General features: G+C 47.6%; 2 protein-coding genes across 3 annotated transcripts; both read right to left on the bottom strand.

Annotated features, from left to right (window-relative positions):
- Positions 1 to 8: 8 nt before the first annotated feature.
- LOC128902026 (haloacid dehalogenase-like hydrolase domain-containing protein 2) lies at positions 9 to 17,099 on the bottom strand. 2 transcript variants are annotated; one of them, XM_054184313.1, is made up of 7 exons: positions 17,082 to 17,099; positions 14,425 to 14,526; positions 11,953 to 12,161; positions 8,977 to 9,061; positions 4,079 to 4,295; positions 3,623 to 3,686; positions 9 to 2,244 (listed from the first exon to the last, which is right to left on the bottom strand). In XM_054184313.1, the coding sequence occupies exons 2-7, from the start codon at positions 14,523 to 14,525 to the stop codon at positions 2,141 to 2,143; spliced, it is 780 nt and encodes a 259-aa protein (XP_054040288.1). In that variant the 5' UTR covers position 14,526; positions 17,082 to 17,099; the 3' UTR covers positions 9 to 2,140. The 2 variants fall into 2 exon arrangements, with proteins under 2 accessions (XP_054040288.1, XP_054040287.1); XM_054184312.1 differs by having other exon boundaries at positions 14,425 to 14,530; positions 17,082 to 17,096.
- Positions 17,100 to 19,508: 2,409 nt separating this feature from the next.
- LOC128902027 (immediate early response 3-interacting protein 1) lies at positions 19,509 to 24,290 on the bottom strand. The gene is made up of 3 exons (XM_054184314.1): positions 24,130 to 24,290; positions 22,716 to 22,817; positions 19,509 to 21,027 (listed from the first exon to the last, which is right to left on the bottom strand). The coding sequence occupies exons 1-3, from the start codon at positions 24,218 to 24,220 to the stop codon at positions 20,972 to 20,974; spliced, it is 249 nt and encodes an 82-aa protein (XP_054040289.1). The 5' UTR covers positions 24,221 to 24,290; the 3' UTR covers positions 19,509 to 20,971.
- Between the last annotated feature and the right edge of the window lie 365 nt (positions 24,291 to 24,655).

Genomic DNA, 24,655 nt, shown 5'->3' with positions numbered 1-24,655 from the left:
GAAAGCTCGTTAAGAACAGTCAGATGATTAGTGTAATTCTCCCTTTCTGATTCACAGCAGAGACCTGCACCCTTTTTAATGACATGTGACCTCTTTCGGTGACATTCAGGACCTTAGCAGTGCCTTGTAAGGTTGTTCAGTTTGGCGTCGTTTTCAGTCGAGATCCAAGCCTTGATGCGCCAAACGTCTTACTTTCCAGTTGCTCTGGGATACTTCCAGGACCAAGAACGAGAGGAACGCGGAGACGTAGCAGAAAATCAGCAGATTTAGGCCAGTCTGACCAGAAACTGGATTGGTTGTTACCCACTGCTTCGCAGCTGGCCATAAAATGCAAACAGCGAGTATTTGCAGCGCAGCGGTAAATACTGGCCAAGTTCGAGACTTTTCTGCTTATAAACATGGCGGGTGAGCAGTCGGGACTGCCTGCAAGTCCTTTAATCTTTTAATTAGAAATTCTAATGAGTCGTTTTTTTCAGGCTCTCAGGTTTCATTGCTGCCCCTCTCTTGCTTGGCTTTGCAGTTCTCCCAGTGCTCTCCTTGCATGGGCTTGTGTGCAGCTGGTTTTCTAAGCACCACGGTGTTTCGTGCTTTCCAGCGCGCTCCAGCACCTCTGAAGCACTGACAGTCTCTATTTTTTGTTCTAGCAGCGCTCGCGTTGTCACAAGTCTTTATGGGAAATGTCCCCATAGGCTTTCACATGTAGATTTCTCTCCTCCCAAACCTGACTCCGTCTACGGGCCAAAGACCTCCCAGACACGCTCCAAACAGAAACCCACGCAGGTTAAGAACTGTTGGCATCAACATCGGATGCGTGAATTTATTCAGAAGTGTAGGTTACACTTTATGAGGGCACAAAAACCGGTATTTAAAGACGTTTTTTTGTTCCTGGGGGGGGTTATTGTTTCTTGTATTTCTACTGCAAAGTCTACTCCGTCCACACGTTCTGTCTCGGACAGAGATTAAATCTGAGACTGCAGCCAACCTTTCACGGAAGGAGAGCTTCCCGTTCACTCATCACCATGATTTTTCTTAACAAGAACGAGCATGGCTCATTAACACAAAAAACTATATTTTCAATAAGGTTAATACTCCAGCAATGTATAATTACAATCTAATAATTTAACACTCAGGAGCACTGTAAAACAAACTGTAGAGGACTTTGATTATTACAGTTCGCAAATGGACCAGAAAAGCGATTTACCATCATTACCAAGTTGGTCCGTATTGGGGGATTTAGCGCATAGGAAAAGCACTGCCTACTACGGGATTAAATTTCATTTTACAGCTCTACTAACCAACCGTGTAAAAACTGGAATCTGTCCCCATGGCTCGTGAAGGATTTTCTCCCGTAACATTAAAAAGAAACAAAAAAAACCCCCCAACAATAGTGAAATTTTGCAACTGTAGCATTAATAGGACCCTCCTGAAGCCTAATTTCAAAAATTCACAGTCTCTAAGGCATTTAATACCAGATTTTTTGTTTCTGTACCATTCTTTTTAATAACAGCATCTAATTAAAACATCTGTAAAATGCTGACAGTTTTAATTTTATGTAAAATCTGAAAAACAAAAACACCGGGATCTGTTCTAATGAGAGGAAAGATATCACCAGTAGTTATTACTAAACAATGGTGATAACTTTAATTTAAAAGTCACCTAAACGTGCACCATCTCTACCTTCAAATTAGGGCTGAGCAGAGGCAGAATCAGTGAAATCACTTTGGGCTGACTAAGGCTCCGTTAGTCCTTGAGGTTTATTTACTCGAGTATTTCCAGTGTTGGGTTTTTTTTTCAGTTTAGCTTATTCAGCAGAAGAACGTGACACTTTCCAGACAAGGGCTTTTCATCAGGTATTTCTTGAAAACTGAAAATAAAGAGAAAACTCTACCAGGCTCCCTCTGGGATACAGGAAAGCGGCTGTGTTGGTTGTAGCCCGTCTGTCTCACCTGCTGAGCATCCGCGGTCCCTCATCGCATCCTCGTGAAACTACTACAGGAAAGGGGCTTCTTCCCAACTCAAGTGGAAGGAGCTCGCGGTTAGGTTTCTGATGCATGCATTGATCCTGCGACCTTAATTTTTGAAGCAAGAGTAAAGGAAATTACGCGACACAGGTGTTTCTTCAAACTAACTATTCCCTTTCTCACAGCAGATGCTCTAGGATATGTTCCACTGCCGCTGGGAAATTCTCACAGGTTAAGTAAGGAGCCGGATTGATTTTGCCTTCATCTGCCGGTCGATATTTACCTGTAACAGATTAACAAAAAGACACATTTACCAAGCTCCCTTGGGTATCTTTTTTTTTTTGCCCCCCCCCCGAAATTACAGCCTCCATGGATCAGTAACAACCAGACGCGGCAGGAGGAATGCCCATCTGAGGTTCTCCTGCAACAAACATCTCACAATCTTCCCTAAATAAAAACTGAGCCCGACTGAATCCCAGACTGGTAGGGGTTGGAAGGGACCTTCGGAGATCATCTCATCCATCCCCCTGCCAAAGCAGGGTCACCCAGAGTTGTGGTGGCTGGACAAGAACATGTCCAGGCTGGACAAGAACACATCCAGGCAGGTTTTGAGTATCTCCAGAGGAGACTCCACAGCCTCTCTGGGCAGCCTCTTCCAGGGCTCTGGCAGCCTCAAAGGAAAGAAGTTGTTCCTCATGTTCAGATGGAACTTCCCGTGTTCCAGTTTGTGCCCGTTGCCCCTTGTCCTGTCGCCGGGCACCACTGAGAGGAGTCTGGCCCCATCCTCTTGACACCCACCCTTTAGATACTGATCAGCATTGATGAGATCCCCTCTCAGGCTTCTCTTCTCCAGGCTGACCAGCCCCAGGGCTCTCAGCCTTTCCTCATCAGAGAGATGCTCCAGTCCCTGGATCATCTTGGTAGGCTCCACTGGACTCTCTCCAGCAGTTCCCTGTCTTTCTTGAACCGGGGAGCCCAGAACCAGACCCAGTGCTCCAGCTGTGGCCTCCCCAGGGCAGAGCAGAGGGGGACGATGACCTCCCTCCACCTGCTGGCCACGCTCTTCTTAATGCCCCCCAGGAGACCACTGGTCTTCTTGGCCACAAGGGCACATTGCTGCCTCATGGGCGACTTGTTGTCCACGACCGAAGATGCCTCCAGGGGCAGCTCTGGTTCAAAGTTAGTGTTACTTATGCACTGGTTTCACAGGCATTATTCGCTCGCTGCCTATTCAGATATTCGCATCGTAAGTTCTTGAAATAACAATGTTATCACCTTCCCTTCTGGGTTTTACGAGGAAGAGTAGGATTACTTGCTTTCATTTTCAACGCAACAGATTGTATGGCACGAGCAGCTGCCACCTCAGAAAGACCTTACCCAGTCCACGGTACCATCCGTAACACTGATAATACGTGTCAGTCCCTTCAGGTTCCACTTTTGTCTGAAGGAAAATGACTTTTATAATTATCAGTGTAATTACTACGGAATGTCACCAGAGCTCCTGAATGATCAGCGGTTACATTGCTATGATTGATTTTGTCGATCTAACGGTTCTCTCTGGTTTTTTGACCAGTGCTCGGGGTTTTAGAGTCATTAGAGCAAAAAATTCACACCTACAAGATCAGCTGTCTCCCGAAATGACTGCTCCACCGACTACTTACCGGTCCTTACCAAAATCCCACGCATGCCCGCCTTCTGGGCGCCACCAACATCGTCCCTGCAGTCCTGGGACACAAGAGGAGATCAGCTGGTTAGTGGTCACAGGCGCTATTTCTGAACAAGTTTTTCATGTCATTCCCTGCTTTGCACATCACTGACCAGCCACTTAAAAGCAGCTGCATGGAATCAAATCTTTTAGCTACCTTGTAGCTAGACAAACTGTCACAGGACTGATTAACTACGGGCTTTTTACCCGATGAAATGGCGACTGAATTAAAAGAACTAGCCCCACAGACTACACGTTAAATCCTGCAAGTTTTGACGGTTCCGTTTTGACCCCTCGTTTAATCCCAGTGCTTTGAGAAAGACCGGTTCGTGGCATTTGGGAGACAACGACACACAGTGGAGACGAGCATCATGTGAAAAGGCAGGTGACAAGGTATTTGGTCCCCACGTACATCACCAATCATGACGGCCTCCTCCGGGGCACAGTCAATCCCCCGCAGAGCTTCGAGGAAGAAGGTTTGCTCTGGCTTCCCCACCACTGTCGCTTTGGTGTCTGTGGCGTATTCCAGCCCAGTTACAAAAGGTCCAGGTCCCAGAGCCAAGCCATCTTTTTTCTTGAAATATCTGGCTTTATGTATAGCTATGAGAGGAGCACCATCCAAAATCAACCTGAAGAATGCATGAAGAAGAAAGTACAAAAATTAAAGAAATTATATTTACAGGTGAAGGCCTGAGCTGGCTTTCGTTTAAGTTGATGACACTGACTTTCACGAAGCCCCAAATTATAATTCAAGCTGTCATTTGTTTGGAGAGTTAAATAAAGTTCCTTCCTTCCTTCCTTTTCCCCAGAAACAGCTAATAAAACAAATCCCCCAAATAAAGAGGTTATTGAGGAGTTTATTTCAAGAGAAATCTTGAGGATTTTAACAGGTAACTATTTTTAAATCCTGACTATATCTCCCATGCACTAAGGCCCATTACTCTAAGCAGCCTCACTTTGCACCAAGGCAAACATCCCAACATCAGAAGCCAGCTGATTTCCCCAAACAAATATTTTAAAATACATGAATCCCAGGTAGCGGTTTTAGGTAGCGGTTTGATGGCCAGAGCCTTAATCTCCTCGCCTGGATTGAGAACCCAGCAGCGCCTTCAGGATGCTGCTGCCAGGAAATCCACAGCCCGGCAGCTCCTGGGGCTGTTGGTATCGCCTCTGACAGCCCAACAGCTCTGTGTTTCCAGCAGAGATGGGTGTTCAGGTGAGTCCCAGGTACAGGATAAATCATTTTACCTTAGCTTTACGTTTTAACGTTGGAGGAATTACAATAACAAGTTACGTGAAAAGGCACAAAGATATTAGGCGTGTTCACATCCCACCAAATTCCACAGGTAACAGCGCCATTACTGAGGCTTTCAGAAACAAAGCTGGATTTAGACTCATAGAATGGTTTAAGTTTGAAGGGACCTTAAAGCCCATCTAGTCCAAACCCCCTGCCCTGGGCAGGGACACCTCCCACCAGCCCAGGTTGCTCCAAGCCCCGTCCAACCTGGCCTTGAACCCCTCTAGGGATGGGGCAGCCACAGCTTCTCTGGGCAACCTGGGCCAGGGGCTCACCACCCTCCCAGCAAACAATTTCTTCCTGTTTCAGTGCAACAAAAGCCCTCCAGACAGTATCTCTAAAAATTCCATTTTACAGCACCTTCTTCAGGTACCGCAGGCAGCTCCACTCTTCATCACAACAGGTAGGAATGCAACTAGCAGAGCTGGGGGATAGAGGGGAAACGTTGGCCATTATCTTCGGGGTAGGAAGAAGGATTTCTTTTCCCCTTAGCCCTGCCTGATTTGCAAAAAATTAAAAAAAAACGTTAAGAAAACGCACAAAATCTTGCGTTGCCCCTTCACTGCCTTTCTGGAGCTCTGCTGTGGCTCTGCTCAAAGAGGCTGGCTTAGGTGAGTTGTGTGCTCCGTGGAGGACGTCTGCTCCTTCCCACGTGCTTACAGAGCAGCCTGGGTACTCTGAGCAGTACATAAATGATAATATTTCATTTCACTTAATTATCGCAAATCAATGCCTTCCAAAGCAAGCTCAACAAGAAGGGAGCTGGCATGTGCATCTGCGAGCAGCCAGACATGTTCGCGATGGGAGGATGCCTCTAGGACACAGAAAAATCTAATTTGACAGTCACAACCACTGACATTCAGCGGTTCGCAGAAGAGATCTCACCTGAGAGAATTCTTTTAAATGCGGCATCAAAATCCCACGTATACAAAAAGAGAAATTTAGTCTCAGTCATTTCAAAGGTGCCTGGAGAACGGCCTCGCTCTGTGGATCTCGTTTTGGGACTCGTATCGGGTTAGATTTACCTAACCTGATGTTGGATATCAACCGGGTAGTTGCCTACCAGGTAATTAGTCAGCCTGGGCTCTTCACAGTCAGCGGAGAGGAAAAAGCACTTCTAGGGCACAGTTCAACTGTCCTATTTTAAGCACTACTAGGGGAAAAATGAATGATGCCTTGCAAGCGCCTCCTCTCTCCCTCAGGAGCTCAGGTCACCAGCTCAGATGCAGGCATCGGCACTGTAGATATCTGCATTTAATCAGATTCACCTTAAAGTTTTGCTACGAGCAATGCAAATCCTAAGTGACTTAATTATCTGAGCAATAAAGGACAAGGAATAAAGTAAAGGACGCGGCATAAGGCCGAAGAAAAAGAGAACGCGGGCAGTAGTTAATATTTCCATTAGACCAAACAAAACTGACACCAGTAAAACAGTTTACCCTCAACAGAGGACTGGGGGAAAAACCCTGAATGAGTCAATGAGATGTTAAACATCAGACAGAGCCCGTTCTAGGGCCTCTGCCCAGCCTGACGCACAGGACCAGGAAAACCCCCGGCAAACCCGGGACAGATTCACAGAGGATGAAATCTCCTTCCAGGCAGCCAAGCGGCTGGGAATGCGTCTGCGCGAGCCAAGGTGAACTGAAGGACTCAGCTTTGCTCCACACTCAGCTGCACCACCCAGCCAGCCCGGGCTATAGGATGCTCAGGCAGCACGCACTCCATACTACCCTTTAAATACGTCTCTCTCGGGCAGCAAGGCCACACTGCACCCACTGCAGGGGGCTGGATTTGGCCTCCAGCACCTTCCTTCCATCGCCAGAGCAAGTCTTCAATTCTGTCTGTAATGCAAAAAGCCCAAATCCAGCCTGAGACAAACTCCCCCACTTCCATTGGGCCAGTTCTGCAGGCTTTCCTGTGCGTGCTGGCCTGGGGAATCACAGAATGGTTTGGGTTGGAAGGGACCTTAAAGACCACCCAGTCCCACCCCCTGCCCTGGGCAGGGACACCTCCCACCAGCCCAGGTTGCTCCAAGCCCCGGCCAACCTGGCCTTGAACCCCTCCAGGGATGGGGCAGCCACAGCTTCTCTGGGCAACCTGGGCCAGCGGCTCACCACCCTCACACCAAAGAATTTCTTCCTCAGATCTCATCTAAATCCACCCTTTTTCAGTTTAAAGCCATTATCCCTCATGCTATCGCTACATGTCCTTGTAAAAAGTCCCTCCCCAGCTTTCCTGGAGCCCCTTGAGGGACTGGAAGGGGCTGGAAGGTCTCCCCGGAGCCTTCTCTTCTCCAGGCTGAACCCCCCCAGCTCTCTCAGCCTGTCCTCCCAGCAGAGGGGCTCCAGCCCTCCCAGCATCTCCGGGGCCTCCTCTGGCCCCGCTCCAACAGGTCCATGTCCCTCCTGTGCTGAAGACTCCAGAGCTGGACGCAGTACTCCAGGTGGGGTCTCACGAGAGTGGAGCAGAGGAGTAGAATCACCTCCCCGACCTGCTGGCCACCAGCCTGCGATGGCTTTTGTTTTGAGAGTCACAGTCTCCAGCCCCAAGCAGCTAATGACTATTACTCGACAGTTAATATATTCATGACAGAAATATCAATAAATAAAATGATGTAAGCAGTGGAATACATGATTGTGAAATTAGAGACCACTCATGAGTGCGCTGTAAAACTCTAAAATCGATGCCATTGGCAACATGCACTAACGAGGCAGACGGAGAGTCAGTTTGGGTCAATACACGTTCTTATGACATAGAACTGGCATGTGGATAAGGACAGCATTGGCTTCCTACTCCAAGGAGCCTCCTGGTGAGCAGTAATTGACACTCCCTCTTCGAATTTAGTGGTTATAAAGACAGATTAAGGTGCTTGAGATCAAGTTGTTTTATTAAATTCCGAGGTGAAAAATTCTGTGGTAGCCATCATCCCGTGAGCAAAGAGTGGAAAGGACTCATCGCGTGTATCGTTAACAGGGCATGCAGTTAAGCAGGGTGTTACCAGACGTCCTCTTTAGCTCTGAGACAGCACTGAAAGTCGGTCCTCCCACAGCCAGGATGAGCTGTGCACGTGGGTGCTCCTCCTCCGTTACAAGGCCAAGGCTGGTCAGCTCGGCCTAAACCGCTGCTGAAGGACAGTGGGCTCCCAGAGCTCCCAGCAAAATGCAACGGAGGCACAACAGGCTCTGCTGGGTGCAGGCTGAGGGGAACGCTCAGCCGACCCTTCTCCGCACATTTCACAGCGAACAAAATGCAAATCATCAGGGCTAAACTCAGCAACAGGCTCACGTTCCCGTCTTTGAAGCTAAAGGCTTGTTTCAAGTTAAAATCAAAGAGTGCTGTGCTGAGCTAGAACTAGGGAGGACGCACAGCTGTGCACTTCTGCACACGCTATTCCATCCTCGCTCGTGCACAGTCACAGATAAATTTGATCTGATTTACCCCTTAATCAACACACAACCCAAAAAGCTTTAGAAACAAGACAGGCCAAATCCGGTCCATAGTTCATTTAGCCCAGCATATTGTGCTGGCCACTCCTGAACGCAAGATGCTTCACAAGGTATCGCTAGATATCCTGCACTAGGTAGATAAGGAATAATCTGCCCTAAATACTGGATTTCCTCACCCGTAACACTTCCGCTCTGAAGGCCAAGGTTTGAAACATTGACACCGTCTCCCAAATACTTCCCAATATCCTTGGTTTTGTGTATTTCCTCTTGAAGCGTTGCTAACTTTTTCACCTCAGCGACAACCATGACTGTACTTCTACAGTTTATTTACAGACCGAAAGCTAGGAAAACCAGGGCTGGACTGCCTGAAGTTCATGGTTAAGGCCCCAAATACACCAAGGTTGGTGTCTCTCTCTCGGACACAGAAGACGACATGCTACATAACAGTGACATTGCTGCCACCTTCTTTTCCACATATGAGAAGGACTTCCTTGTCTATGTAGAGGTACGGAGCCCAGCACAGGACAACCACAACTCAGAAAGCCCCAAGGAGAGGGGGTGACTTACCGAAACGCTCTGTTCATCATCTCATAGTGAAAGTGCTCAGGAGCCAGTCCTACCACCACTGCGTTGGGGTCATCGGTGGCTATCCCTGGAGAATCAAAACATGCCTCTGAGCAAACAGAACTTTATTCATACTTAGGAGTACACAGTCAACGAGTGCAATTAACGGCAGCAAAAAATGAGCATTTTCTGACACAGACACATCACATAGACTAGGCTCATGTCTTTTAGAAATGCGGAAAGCATCTGTGGAAAAGGTGTTGATCTACGACGAACACAACTCTGCAGATGGATAGTCTTAACAGCGACTGTTGAACGGCAATTCTCTCACCGAAACACGGCAGACTGCACAAATCCCTTTTTTAACTGAATGACTTCTTGTTCTCCGAGAATCTCTTTCTACATATATTCATCTCCTTTGTAAGTCAGTAAACCAGGAAGATTAGTGAATTCCATCCAGTTTTTCTACTCCCTCTAGTCACAGAAACTGCAGTAACAGTTTAAAGCCTGTTATTCCACGTATCAGTCTAGTTATGATGGCAAAGATGGTATTGCACCATGACCTAGAAGCCATTACACTAGATTAGTTTGGGCTCTTCTGGAAAGTCTTTTTTTTTAATGTGGATTAGTTCCCCCAAGAACAGTTTGGGCCTCCTTTGTCCTGCACTACTCTGGAGGAGGGGCACAAAGATGCTGCAAGAGCTGGAGCCGCTCTCCTATGAAGACAGGCTGAAAGAGTTGGGGGGGTTCAGCCTGGAGAAGAGAAGGCTCCGGGGAGACCTTCCAGGCCCTTTCAGTCCCTAAAGGGGCTCCAGGAAAGATGGGGAGGGACTCTGGATCAGGGAGAGGAGCCATAGGACAAGGGGAACAGGTTTAACCTGAAAGAGGGGAGATTTAGATGAGATCTAAGGAAGAAATTCTTTGCTGTGAGGGTGGTGGGCCCCTGGCCCAGGCTGCCCAGAGAAGCTGGGGCTGCCCCATCCCTGGAGGTGTTCAAGGCCAGGTTGGACGGGGCTTGGAGCAACCTGGGCTGGTGGGAGGTGTCCCCGCCCGGGGCAGGGGATTGGAACTAGACGATCTTTAAGGTCCCTTCCAACCTGAATCATTCTATGATTCTATGATGACTGTTTTTACATGGCAGTGCCTCCTCCGAACAGAACCAGCAATGGAAGCAGAGCAGCATCTACAGGAGAAATGGGAGTACCAGAGTTTTATATAAGACAGGTTTAAGTTATCAGCTGCATCCTGGACTTGATGAGGTTTTTGTTCTGCCTTCACACAGCATTTCCTCTACACCTTCACTAGGACTACTAGAGCTCCCGGGTATCCAGAGAGTATCATCGCAGCCTGCTGGCTGATGTCTCCTGCCGTACGTCCTTCAGTTAGCTCAGAGAGCAAAATGTGCACTGAGAGATGCCATGTGGACTAGTAACACCACCCAAAAGCATCTGGGACCCTTAACCAAGAATGGACTACATTCATCCATCTGTGACCAACTTTATAGAGAGATTAGCCAAGAATAGTTCAACAGCAGCCATTAACAAGAATTTAAAGCATTCTCCGTTGTACTTAAATGTTTCAAGAGCAGCACCGAGAGAATACGAGCCAAACTGCTTGTAGCAAAAACAAACTAAACAACCCTTTCCAGACCCAAGCAATACAGATAATGCCACCAATGTACTCCACTGGTATCTCTATTTTTGCCATGTTTTACAAAATTAGCATCAGCTACTGTAAAACTGATGGAAAGATCCCAAATACATGGAGATTAAACTGATGTAAATACCTTCAGTGAAATAGCTGCTGTCTCTGCTGTTTCTGACCCAAGAAAGGCTCCCCGAGAACACTAATACAGAATATTGCTCGGGGCGTATTTCTCTGGATACGACGTTAGGTAGAACAGATTATCAGGTTTCATCGCTCTCAGAGCCCACAGAGGCTTTTCTCCTGAACACTTATCTTTCAGAAGATTACTGACTAGACTATGGCACTAAAATTTAAGAGGAAATATCTAGCTCCTAGTAAGATCAGAACCTATTTAAATTACACGGCCATAAGGATTTCAGTTCATAAGGCAAGGGGCAGGGGGCAGCGGGAAGCCGTCCGCATTTCTTGCCGCCTTGACTTTAAAACGAAAGACTGAATATACAAGACACAGTTTTCAACTCTGAGTATTTTAAAAACGTGGGTATCTTCACTTCTCTTGAAACAGCAACATGGTTAAGTCACGGACTAACTGTCCCAGCTTCAGGCACCTGCCAGACATGTCCAAGTTAGAATATATCATCACCTACTCCCCTTACTGTTGAGGGAAGGAAATGGGAACATCTGAAAGTAAAGCGAGTTTTAACCAGGTCTTTAGAGATGTCAATTCAGAGAAGTCAGGGCAATGAACCTTCTGTGACCAATTAAGGTATCAAAGCACATGGAATGACACCTATATGTTCAATACCAAATAAGTAACAATAATTACCCAGAGATTTTACATTTAATAATAATCTATTAAGAGAGAAATAGTCTCCTGTGTGTGCCTACACGCTGGCTTTTAGACTCTTTACGAGTGAAACCTCTGTGCAATACCTGAGGGAAACCTGATTTCCAACCAATGGACATATCCTTGCTATAAAATAATTCAGCACTGGTAAGTGCAATAAATGTCCAATGATCTAGTGGTAAGTATTACTTTTTCTTTTTTTTTTTTTTACACTGGAAATTAATAAAAAATATTGAGTTTTACCCAAATTCATGACCATTTGAAGGCTTTGGCTGCCATTTCCATTACTCCTCAAGAAGCCATGACTTCAGACCGCTTAATGTTAATTTAAAAAGAAGAAAGGACCTTTATGACTCTGGGGAGTTCCACATTTCAGGCTCCACCATAGCTAGTGATACCTATGATTGTCATTCTACAAAACGGAGAGCACTACATTTCCTTAGTTGTTCAGTAACTTCCCCCGTGCTGTTTTCTGACCATCTCACCTGTGAAATCAGGCAGGGCCTTATCGTCCACCAGGAGGAGTGGCCGCACCTGCTTTTGCTCCAGAAGATTTCTGGCTGCTGTCAGCGACGTGAAGATCTCGTTTTCTGCAATGTCAAATCCCAGTTTCGTTAGCCTCTCCAGCAGGTCTCTCTTGCACTCCTTCGTTGTGTTCGTCACAAATCGAATGGTAACCGGAGCACGGCGCAGCCTGATGGATAAAGAGCAAAGGCAAATCAGCCACAGCATCCCTCCACTTACACCCTCATACATCTCTTTGGGACTGAAGAAGAACCGTTTGTCTAAAGCATCCTGAACCAACATAAATAAACAAAAGAACCTTGTTGCTAAATTAATCCACTGAACTCCACATGCCGAGTGATTTTCACAGCAGCTGTGGCTCATTCAGAGATGCAGGATGCTCGAGGAGCCTGTGTCACCTGCGTGGCGATTTTATGTCAGCTTTCGCAGCCATTTCTCCCTCTACAGAGGAACAGCAATATCACATAAAACCGCATTATTGCCCTACACTTGACAGTACATGCTACCAAACAATCAAATAATTTTAAGTGACAATTTTAAAGGCATTCCCTTTAATTATTCCCCCGCCATCACTTTCTCTCTTTGTTGCTATAGAAACAAACACTGGCATCACGACTGCGTGGAGAACATCAGAATAAAGTTGGTCAACTCTGGAGACTTGCTTCCACCTGCCACTTCTTTCTCTTATTTTTCAGATATACTGACCCTTCACAAGTATGAGCTGGTAAAAAAGTCCCCTGGTTGCTAATAAAATAAATTAATATTTCTTTTCCCCTATAGACCTCAACGCTGAGAAGTAACACTAAAGATGGAACCTATCCATTTGCTCCCTAAGCAAGCTGCATGCCAATCATTTCAGCTTCTCTTTAGGAAGGACAATGACAAGGATTAGCAAGAAAGAGCATGAGAAAATAATTTTTTCAAACCTCTAAAATCTGGTTGTCCTTTGCAGTGAAATGACATCTCCCCTCCGTACCTGTGACAGCAGGCTGAAGCTGACAAACAGCACCAGGCTCTCTCTGCACCTTTTCCCTTCTCTAACCTTGCAAAAGCCAACACAGGACCTGCAAGAGCACGGCTCAGGAGGAATCAGGCAGAAGACAAAGGCGAATGAGCGGCTTTAGAAAACAGTTTGTCTGCTGATTCTACAGAAGCCCTTTCTTCTGTCCAGTCTACCCCCTGGAGGTTTGGAGGTAAGCAGCAGACAGGACAGGTACAGAGCTCTTCTCAACAGTATCACCACTTTTTTTATATATATGGATTTTCAAGAATGCTGACTCTCACCTGGCACAAATTCTCCCTGCAGCATCAAATACCATGCAGGCAAGGTCCAGTGAATAAAAGGGTAACGAACAAGTACCCAACACTTCAGCAGTTTTTACTTCCCAGCAATTATGCATCTTTAGGAGATAGTTATTTCCACAGAATTGTGAAAAGAAATGCAGAGTTTCCTAATCCCTTTGTGAACTTTTCCTCTGAGCAACACCCTAGCTTTATAAAAGTCTAAGCAGCCAATACAACTTCAGTAAAAACTTCTCACCCTTAATTCAACCCTGTTCCTCTCCCCTGATTGATTCTTACTGTCCCAGCAACTTAAGGTGTCCTCCTTCACTCACTATGACAGTATATATCATTTTGTGGTTTTCTTCAGCCATTGCAAGATGTCCTCTCCAGGAAAAGTGTCAAAACACAGCACAAAGATCCCTGGGGTTGCGTATCCTATTTTGCCACTGACTCAGCCGGATTAAGTCATTTTACTGTGCCTCGGTTTCTTTAAGCACTCTTTCATCAGAAGGGAAAGAGGTACTTAACTGTCCTGTGTTGAAATTCCTACAAAAGATGGGTTGTATTACCAAGTGTTTCTCAAACTAAAAAATGACTGAGGTCATTTACCTAGCAGAAGTAAACTTTAAAAATAATAAAGCAAAGCCTTGGCTGAAAGACTAAATGAAACGAGAACCCCGCAAAGGCTGCCTTGCTCACTAGGCCAAGTTATTCTCTCTGTTACTCCACTTCAGCTCACCTAAAGGCTCAGACGAACAACCAGGTTCTTGTAGTTAAACAAAGCACAGAGGCACAGCTCAGCTGAAGTGACTTTGGTGTAGATGGGGTAATTCAGGTTAATTTAACTACTTTCCACTTTGGCTAAGGCTGTAGTCCCATATGAATTAACGGAAACACTCTGAATATTGTCTTCTACCTAGAAAAGACCTAGAGGGCAACTTAGGAAAACTATGGGGGCTCAGGTGATACGTGGCAACTTTTCTCTTGGTATTAATATGGCCATAAATAAATGCAGAATTTGGCCACATATTTGGTTATCCACAACAGCGTAAAAAGGCAGAAGCTTCAGGCCTGTTTACTTAAAGATGAGTCTTTGTGCAAACAGCACTGACACAACCTATCAGAGGAAATCAAAAAAGGTAGCTTGCCTTTTAAGAGCTTCCTGCGCGCCTGGCACAGCTGAGTCTTCAATGTGAAGTGTGCCGCTGAGATCCACCAAGACAGCTTTCAGCGCACGCCGAGCTGCCATCCTTCCTTCCCCAGGGAAAAGGCAAATAAATGAAACAACAAAAAACTGGTTAGCAGACAATGGATAATAAAAATAAGGAACTCAGTTAAGCGCCTCATTTGTGCCAAGCCCGGTATTACTCAGAACATTACTCGCAGTATTAAATGGGCCCCTTTAGACGGAGAAATAAAAGGCAGTGTTTAAAAAAAAATACATAATTGATGGGGTGGTATTTTCCCAAAGACTCTATATATGGAAATCAGGTGCTATTTGTTTTTTAAGTGCCTTTATTTGTGCGCGTCAAAAAATTCTCTAAACAACTAAGACTGTTGGGAAGAGGATCATTAGGTCTGGTATTGCTGGTTCAAGGCCTCAGCAAGCACATTTCCACAAGTCCCATCGACACCAATGGCGCTGTTCAAGTAAAAAATAAATACAATACTACTAAGCGATGATACAGTTCTCCGACTATAAAGCTGAAAATGCTCTGCAAAAGTGGATACTGTTAATTTTATTTTTGTAAGCGAGATCGACGGTGATACAGCCTACAATGCAGGGGCCCTAACTCTCAGGCTATTCAGTGGTTGACCACCTGTGTACCAGCGTGGATTTAACCTGGAAGGATGTTCAGCACCCCAAAGGGTTACTCCCTCCTCTTGCAAAGGGGACAGTCAAGCAGTTTTTCTACCGCAAGCTTCTGTATCACACAAGCAGGTACAGGAAACTCAGCCCAAAACAGAAGCCAGCATTCAAAGGTTAAAGGCACTGGGGAAGAAAACAGTGAGGTTACATGCAAGTCATCTGGCTTAAAAGCTGTCTTCAGAAACTACTTCTGAGTGCTGCAAGTGCTGTATTTTGCTCCACAAGCAAGTTTGCTGAGATATTTCTTAGTAAATGTCGAACACTGCAGCTTCTCTCCTGTTTGTCAGACAATAACTATCTGATCTGTCATCACTAGCAAGTCATGACGATTTTATGTTGAGCCCTTTCAGTTACAGACAGAACACGTAACAAGTATGTACTTTTAAAAAACACGCAGAGTAGTCAACACCATGATTAGAACCTGCCTCAGTAAATTTAATTTTCTATCAGGACAGTTTTATCTTTGCTGACAGTTTTATCAATGATCAAGATCATGTGAACTTGATGTCTCAGGTACAAGACACACGCGCAGAAAACTTTTGAGATTCCACTTTTGTTATTCCTGCTGGTTCCCTGCAATAAGGAAAAACGAATAAAAATGGTTATTTTAAAGTATGTCTGTTGCTACACAGGCCAAAGTCAAATGTCTACGATGAAAAGCTGGTAACAGGACTCCTAAGGGAGCTTCATCAATTGCATGGGAAAAGAGGGCAATAGGTTTCTAGGCACCTTCTCTGAGTAAAATACTTAGTGCAGACAAAGTGCCTAAACAGAATGGAATTTGCATGACTCCATGACAAAAAAAAAAAAACTCTCTTCCCTCAGGCACTTCAGCTGCGGGCACAAGGAATTTTGAGTGCTGAAAGAGATTAAAAAGAAGACTGAAGAAGGTGTTATTATATAAAGACACATGACTGCAGAGCAACTGCACCATGCCTGCATGGATAGCACAGCTAAGTGCAGGGATAGTATATCCTAGGTGAGCAGAAATGGGATTTTTTTCGTTTGTTATTCCTCTTTTACCCTAGATCTCCATTGGTTCTCTTATTCACAATGTACTTATGCAGACAGTGTGGTAGTTATTAGCGGAGCCAGCTTTCAGCATAGCTTAATTTTAAGTCTAAAGCTCATGGCCCAGCAAGAAAGTCCTAAAAAAACTTCTGTACCTTGGTTTTTATAATGGCAGCCCAACACATCAGGGGAACTTCACCTTCGCGCTGGCATTACACCTACAGCAATGGGAGGAAGCTATACATGATAATTTGGGCAGGTCAGGACAAGAGGGACCATCTGGTTCAACCCCTACCTGGCCCTTGGTGATCTGAGAGGCCGACATGCGATACAGGGCCACAAAAAGGGACTCACAACCAACGGGGAAAGAGGCCTGGTCCCCTTGCAGGGCTTTACCCTCAGGCAACGGTACAAGCCGAGCAGCAAAGCCGGAGCCCCTGGAGCCACCAGCAAGGCCCAGGACATGGCAGCAGAGCAGCCCCGGCCTGTGCTGAGGGGCGCGGGGCTCCAGGGCTGCCCAGAGAGCCTGCACGGCCTCCCCCGTGAGGCTGCCATTGCCCCCTGCGGAGCCAGGAGCAGCGAACGCCTCCCTGCTCGCCAGGGAGCCCCCGGAACGGTCCCCTGCCCCACAAGCAGGGCCGCCATCCCCTGCCTTCGCCATCATGGGAAGGGCATGAAGAGACACCCACCACGCACACCCCCGGCCAGGGAGATGGTACCGCCTGTTTCCGACAGTTTACAACGGGCAGGAGGGCCGGTCCATTCCCTAGCGGGGGGGCCCCCGAGCTCGCCGAGCCTCCCCTTTTTCCCTGAGGAGGATGGTTCCGCCCGCCGGTTCGCGCCCACAGGCGGCGGGCGGGCCCACTCGGGCGAGAGGGGAGCGCAGCACGGCGGCCACCCCCCCCCCCCTTCCCCGAGACTAACCTGCCTCCAGCCGCCCCGCCGCTGCAGCCTGCCCGCCGCCGCTCCGCCCCGCCGGGCCCTCACGGAGCCGGGGCTGCCCGGCCGAGCGCCGGGGCCCGCCCGCCTGCCGGCGAGGCAGCTATAGCGGCGGGGGGGCGGCGACGCTCGGCACTGACGGGCCGGTGCGGCCGGCTGGGCTGCGGCGGCGGGCGACAGGCAGCGCGGCGGGCAGCCCGCGGGGGCCAGGGCGCGCGGCGCCTCAGCGCGAAGGGCGGGAACCGCCATCAGCCCTCGGGGGGCTCTGGCGGGAGGAGGAGGGGGAAGGACGGCGGGGAACAGCCGCCTCACGGCCCAGCCCGCCTGCGCACCCCAGTTGGAGGCGGTCTGCGGGCTGAGCGTGGAGATTTTGAAGATCATATATAATTGTTAAAGACTGTGCTTCGCCCTGGGCGGTAGCAAGGCCCGGTCTGCGGATAGGGCCCCCCCACTCTCCAGCTGTGATGGCAGTGGAGCATGCCCTGCTTGTATGCAGGAGAGGCAACCTACAGAAAACATGAGTAGCTGCAATTGGTTTTTAAGCTATTGCAGATAGGATTTTGTAAGAAATGGGGGCACATCAATAAATTCATAGAATCATAGAATGGTTTGGGTTGGAAGGGGCCTTAAAGACCATCTAGTTCCAACCCCCTGCCCTGGGCAGGGACACCTCCCACCAGAACAGGTTGCTCCAAGCCCCGGCCAACCTGGCCTTGAACCCCTCCAGGGATGGGGCAGCCACAGCTTCTCTGGGCAACCTGGGCCAGGGGCTCACCACCCTCCCAGCAAAGAATTTCTTCCTTGTACCTCAGCTAAATCTTCCCCCTTTTTAGTTAGAAGCTATACCTTAAATTGGTGTGATACACATTCACAGTTTTATGCTGTGAAGGTACATCAAAACAAAATCCAATGTATATAAAGAGTACAATTCCAAATTCGTAACGTTGCAGCCTAAGGTGAGATGTCAAGGATAATTAAAGTGAGTGAGATTCACGTATTTGTGTACAAACCCATAACCTTCCTACTTTTCCCTTTGCCTGTCCCCATGCCCTTCAAAACAAAGCCTTTAATAGTACAGGTATACAGCATTGATCCCTTATTCCTGTCTGTATTCGTACTAAAGACTCCGTGACGTGTCCCAAAAGTTTCATTCTCCCCACAAGCTTCATTTTCCCCACGCAGCTGGCCACAGCGTACCGCCACGCTGCAATCCACTGCTCTGAAGGCATCTTCTGTTTGCAAATCCTTACTAGAACCAGTTATTTTGCACTGCGAGGTCTTAGTCCTCATGCTGATCTGTAAAATGTTCTGGTTATTGTCATTTCTGTGCCAGGTACGAGCGGTAGTGCTCTTCGCGGTTTGAAGTGACTGCTGGATCGCCTGTGGAGCTCTTTGCCAGGTGGAAACTTTTCCGCATGTTCCCTGTTACCGAAGAACCCAAACCCCTGCCAGGTTTGAGGTGCTTTCACCTTGTTTAAAATTAAGTCACAGCAGAACCGTTCAAAGCCATGCGAGGAGGCGGCGGCAGTGTAGTTATTCCCTGGCTGTTTCCCTCTACGCGCCTTTCCCTGCCTGTCTGCTGTCTACCCTTTTGCCCTCATCCCTGCTCATTACCCGGGAGACCTGAATCTTCAGCTGCTGCCCCACTTTGAGTCACTATTTTGCATCTGCCAGGTAAAACACGTCCCAGTTTTGCCTCAAATGCTGCGTGGAACCGCTGCTCCTTTTTACAGCACGTGCCTAATGGATTTTGAAGTGATCTGCCCACGTGCTGCACGCCACGCATTGAAACTTCAGCCTTTCTGAAAGGACAGGAAGATGGGGAAAAAAACCTCACTTTTCGCCTGTTTTTAAAGCTGCTGCTTGTAATCTTTAGTACTGGCCTTTATTTAAGTAAGAACTAATGTTTTAACAGTCATGGCAGATGATACGCAAGCTGTGCTTCAAACCATTCAGTACTCCGATGCAATGGAAACATTTACCACTGCTTTTTTTGTAAAATTTTGGCAAAAATACAAGAAGGCCTGCGTACCTTCCGTGTTTTATCTCTTCCACATACATACTGTCCGCTTTCCATGAACGACAGATATCTGAAAATAACTGATCCAGACCGTACCCTCATCGCCTCTGAATTACACAAAGATTATTATAAAGAAATACTTTCTATTAGATCTACGTACCCTAGAATTTAAAGCCTCGCACGATCCTATCCTGCCCCTGGCCAGTGTTACCACGGCTCATTAGGTTCGCTCCATAAACCAAAATACAGCTTCATCGCGAAGAGATGGTACAGGGAAGAGAAAAAAGTATTTCATGTAAGAACAGTAACTCTGGTATCTGGAGCAGGATGAAGCTGAGTTTTGAGATACACCCACTGTACGTGGATATAGAGCAAGTTATGAAAAAGAGTGCTTAACTTAGAAATTCAGAATTTATTTACAAGTTTTCACTAAAAAAAAAAGGAAACAACATAAACCCCTCCTCCTGGATATACTCTACGCTGCAAAACCCCGCAATCGATGATGATTAAATTCATTTACACATTTTACAGATTTATCTTTGTATACAACAGCGTACGCTTTAAGTCACCAAGACGTCGGAAGAAGGGATGATAAACGAAGCTGTTTTAAAGTAACCAAACCGCCAGGTTTCTTTTGGCCTTCTCTTTAAAAATAATCTACAACGCTTTTACAGGGGAGCAGACGTAAGACTTCTATACTCTTGTAAAAAGGTACATAAGAATCAGCCTTCTTCAATCCAGACTTGCTACACAACATCGGACCTAACCCAGCAGCCTTAATTGGGGCCAGATCTGTACCAGAGCAATTAGCAATCATCTCTGCCACAGAACGGCAAGGTCATACCCATAGTTTCGGTTTCAGTAAGTTGTTAATTTTACAAAGGAAGATGGAGGGCGGGGGACGAAGCAGGAGAGAACAGAAGAGGCTGCAAATTCGCTGGTTTTTAACAAAGGATTGCATTTGAAAAAGGGCACAGTGTTCCCCTCCCACATTTCCCCAAGAAGCTCCGAATACAAACGGTTCCCCGCTTCCACCACACCAATCCACCACGCAGAAGTTTAACACACATTTTAAAGAGTACAATAACCCCGGACAGCACAGTAACAAATGCTAATCGCTAATATCACCTGCTAGCCTAAATTAACACAGAGTTGCCCAGCTTTAGCTACAGCTTTTTTAAGATTTTTGCATAGCAATTGCACCTATTTTCAACCTACTTCACCATCAGCACGAAACATTCTTGGATTCGAAAAGTCAATATTGAAGGACAAGAGGAAAATCCTGTTCTCAATCAAAGCGGGAAAATTTGACTTCCAAAGTGAACTGAATCAGGATTTTACCCAGTTAATTTTGTCTCCCTCAGTATCACAACTGAACTTCAATAATTTACATCACGTTTGCAGAGCCCAATTCGTATTCTCTTAAATAGTACTGTGTAGTCAGTGAAATAAAAAAAAAAAAACCAAACGCTACTGTTTTTCTTAATTTAAAAATAGAGAAGCGTACTGAAGGAGATTCATCCCTGAGTAACGAGACGTTTGAAAACCGCATCCTATCGACAGTCGTCGCAACGTGTTACGACGCGCGCTCGGAACAGTCAACGCCATTCACAGGTGGCAACAGAACTTGTCATAGTCCAAGGTATTTGCAGCGTTGTCGCATTGATCCCCGTATCTTGTTTAATGAAACTGCACGCGAACATTTGGAAAGAGGATAAATAGAAAGAGTGTCTTTATTATTTTAAGCTGAAGGTCAAATTGACAGCTAAACCGTGCTGGATCCCAGAAAACTCAGAGCAGTGGTGATTAGCGACTTGCTTCTTTGGGCGTCCAAAAAGATTTTCAACGGGTATCTTCAACCAAACAACAGGAGGAGAACGATTGTAACGGAGTTCACTGCTATTAATGGCACTGCAGGAAAAAAAAATAAAATAAAAGGAGAGCAGTTGTGAATATTTTCTTCTGCACATCACAAAGTGACAGAACTTATTATCTTGGGAGACTACCTTTTAAGGAGCAAAACCAGCCAAAACTTTAAAAATACACTGAATTTTCCAATGCAAAAAATCAGGATTAGTGGAAGGAGCCAGGATCAAAGCCTAGGATACTAAAAATTAGGAAGCAACAGCATAAATACTTGTAGACAGCCCGTCATGTTTTAACTTTGAGCCAAACAATCCTTCCTCCAAATGAAACAAAACCATCTCAAAGTCAGTTTTCTTTGCTGCTATTTAGAAGAAATGTATCAGTTTTTACTCTGTGGTGAGCAAGACAGGTTAAGATTTATTAACTCCTGTTTGTCATCACCTATAAAAGGAACTTTTGCTGTGCTTTATAGTAAAAAAAATGTAAAGTCGCTTACAAATTAGAAGTCTATTTTTTCCCCCCCATCCTTTAAGGCTTACCTTTAGGAATCACAGGAATTACATCTCCCTCCCCAGGTACTTCACGTAAAATTGCATTTAGCCAAGGCGAAGCTAATTGCACGCTCTGGTTGATCACCAAGCTTTCCCCCGAGGAAAGACAAGACGCAGAGGCGGCATCACAAACCGGAGTCAGTGTCAGGGAATGTTTTATGCTTTATCAAACTCAGGGCACCTTAGCTGGGACCTGCGACCTCCTCTGCAGAGCCCACGCGTGTGGAGGGAGGAACCCGAAGGAACGACAGATTGGAAATGACGAGCAGAAATTTCGCCTGTGCCAACCTCATGAAGTTCAGCCAGGCCAAGTGCAAGGTCCTGCACCTGGGTCAGGGCAATCCCAGGCACAAATCCAGGCTGGGCAGAGAATGGATGGAGAACAGCCCTGAGGAGAAGGACCTGAGGCTGTTGGTGGATGAGAAGCTCAACATGCTCCAGCAACGTGTGCTGGCAGCCCAGAAACCCCCCGCAGCCTGGGCTGCATCCCCAGCAGTGTGGGCAGCAGGGCGAGGGGGGGGGGATTCTGCCCCTCTGCTCCGCTCGGGGGAGACCCCCCTGCAGCGCTGCCTCCAGCTCTGGGGCACCAACAGCAGGACACGGAGCTGTTGGAGCGGGGCCAGAGGAGGCCCCGGAGATGCTGGGAGGGCTGGAGCCCCTCTGCTGGGAGGACAGGCTGAGAGAGCTGGGGGGGTTCAGCCTGGAGAAGAGAAGGCTCCGCGGAGACCTTCCAGCCCCTTCCAGTCCCTCAAGGGGCTCCAGGAAAGCTGGGGAAGGACTCTGGAGCAGGGAGGGGAGCCATGGGACGAGGGGGAATGGGTTTAAACTGGAAGAGGGGAGATTTAGATGAGATATTGGGAAGAAATTCTTTGGAGTGAGGGTGGTGAGCCCCTGGCATGGATTTCCCAGAGAAGCTGTGGCTGCCCCATCCCTGGCGGGGTTCAAGGCCAGGTTGGACGGGGCTTGGAGCAACCTGTTCTGGTGGGAGGTGTCCCTGCCCAGGGCAGGGGGGTAAGAAGCAGATCATCTTTAAGGTCCCTTCCAACCCAAACCGTTCTGTGATTCTCTGAAATAGCAGTTCTTCGGTAAAAGAAAATAGTCAAAATTCCGATGTAACTTCATTAAAGCACAGAAACAAAACTTTACAGACAATATTGTTTAAACAGAAGGTGGTCACCTTACCTCTCATTACGGTTCGTACAGATCGAATGAGGTTCGTTAGCTGTGCTTTAATTCCTGGTTCCTCTCCAAATCCTCCAATTCCTTGATCGCTTCCCCAGCCCACTGTGTCACGCAAAACCAAACAGATGTGTTAGGAAAAAAAAACCCCAAATCATACAAGAAATGCTATCGGTGATATCAATGAGTGAGCTATTTTGAATACGGTTATCACCAACATTAGAAAAACAAACGGTAATTTGCTTTATTTCCAGATCAGGTTTTAAAACTGAAAACTGTTAAACCTTTTTAACGAATGCAACGGTAATGACACATCGATGTTTCTGTAAAAGAAACCCTTACCAGAGAAATAAATGAGCTTATTTGCGCTTCAAAAAAACACCTGCCGACATAAAAAAAAAAAAAAAAAAAAATCCGTTCCCTATCCTTTCCCAGAAGATAGAACAGCAGCCAGGGCATCCTCTCCCTCCTGAGCCGCTCCTCCCACTCGGATGAGCTCAGAGCTCTTCCCCAGTCACCTGGGAGCAACAAGTGTCTCGACTCCCCAGTCCCCACGTCTGCCTTCTCCTTGAGCTGCTGCTCAGGAATGTGAAGAAAAGACCCCAAACCCACACCCAGCAGATCCCCCCCGGCGAATCCTACAGGAGAACGGGAAAATGGGATCACTGTCTGCGCTCCGGCCAAAAATCCAAGCTGACTTGGAGAAGTCAGGACACTCTGGATCGGGGAATTGGGAAACCTTGGCTCATTGGTTATTTTTTTCTGTGTTTTGCAGATCTTTGTGTCAGTGGTTTTTCTGTGTTTTGCAGCGTTTTGCCATCTTTTGAGGCACGAGGATGTCCAACCTTGGGGGTCTTCGGTACCGCGGAGCTGCGAAGACCCAGAAGCGCCATCATCCCACCCAAAAAAAAAAAAAGGCACGAGGAGATGACAGAACCCACCTCGGGGTATGACACCGTCATCATGGAATAGTTCGGGTTGGAACATGCACAAATGGGAAAAATGCAAAGGAAAAAAAAAAAAAAGGAAATTATGGGGGGGGGGGGGGGGAAAGACACAAAGATATGGCAGGAGTCATCTCAACCGCACGGGCAGAAGATCCAACCTCAAGCCCGAAGCCCCGGAGCCATTCCTGGCAGAGAGATACCCGGTAAGGGAAGGCTGCGGGGAGAAGCGGGGGGGCGGGGAAGCCGAGCCCGATGGGCCCGGAGCGGCCTCCGAGCCCTCTGCCAGCCCCCCCGGAGCCCACCGAGAGCCGGTCGGTACCTCCCGGGGGGGTTTCTCCCCTCAGGAGGCCTCACAGGGCCCGGGGCTGTGTATGTGTGTGGCGATGGCGGTGGCGGGGGGGTGGCGGGAGGGACGCTCCACGGCGGCCGGGCCTATGCCGGTTTTTCCCCCGGATGGGTCGGCGACTCACCGTGTCGGAGGAACCGTTCCTCATGCAACACGGCGACGGCGTTAACGACGAGAAGCGCGGCCTGCAGCAGGGAGTAGAGGGTGAACGCCATGGCCCCCGCCGCCGCCGCGATGCGCCGACGGGGCGGGAACCGGCGACCGTGCGGGACGTGGCGGGGCGGGGGCTTGGGAAGGGGGCGGGGCGTTGGGCTCCGCCCAACGCCCCGCCCCCTTCCCAAGCCCCCGCCCCCCCCCCGCTCTCGGCTCCCCAATCTCCGCGATTCGGTGGTTTTTAGGCTCATTCGCCGCCATAGAAACGATAACTTTGTGCTTCACGTGGTGGACTGGAGAGACCCCATCCCGATTCCTTGCCCTGCCACAGATAGGAGCTGAGTATTCACCGTTTATCAACATTATCATCGCGTTACCGCTATCGTCGTTTATCGCCGGTCTCTTCTCCCAAGTGACAGGCAATAGGACGCACGGAAATGGCCTCAGGTTGCACCAGGGGAGGTTTAGATGGGATATTAGGAAAAATTTCTTCACCG

This window comes from Rissa tridactyla, chromosome W (genome assembly GCF_028500815.1).
Source record: "Rissa tridactyla isolate bRisTri1 chromosome W, bRisTri1.patW.cur.20221130, whole genome shotgun sequence".
Lineage (NCBI taxonomy): Eukaryota > Metazoa > Chordata > Aves > Charadriiformes > Laridae > Rissa > Rissa tridactyla.
Note: the sequence above shows the minus strand (reverse complement) of the source record. Positions and strands in the feature narration are given on the sequence as shown.

Excerpts from the sequence above, each read along its gene's own strand:
- LOC128902026 (XM_054184313.1), bottom strand. The coding sequence starts at position 14,525 with ATGGCAGCTCGGCGTGCGCTGAAAGCTGTCTTGGTGGATCTCAGCGGC. Across the intron at positions 4,296-8,976 it reads ATGATGAACAGAGCGTTTCG|GTTGATTTTGGATGGTGCTC; the intron begins GTAAGTCACCCC and ends TGCATTCTTCAG. Across the intron at positions 3,687-4,078 it reads AGGCCGTCATGATTGGTGAT|GACTGCAGGGACGATGTTGG; the intron begins GTACGTGGGGAC and ends CTTGTGTCCCAG.
- LOC128902027 (XM_054184314.1), bottom strand. The coding sequence starts at position 24,220 with ATGGCGTTCACCCTCTACTCCCTGCTGCAGGCCGCGCTTCTCGTCGTT. Across the intron at positions 22,818-24,129 it reads GGAACGGTTCCTCCGACACG|TGGGCTGGGGAAGCGATCAA; the intron begins GTGAGTCGCCGA and ends TGCGTGACACAG. Across the intron at positions 21,028-22,715 it reads TGTACGAACCGTAATGAGAG|TGCCATTAATAGCAGTGAAC; the intron begins GTAAGGTGACCA and ends TTTTTCCTGCAG.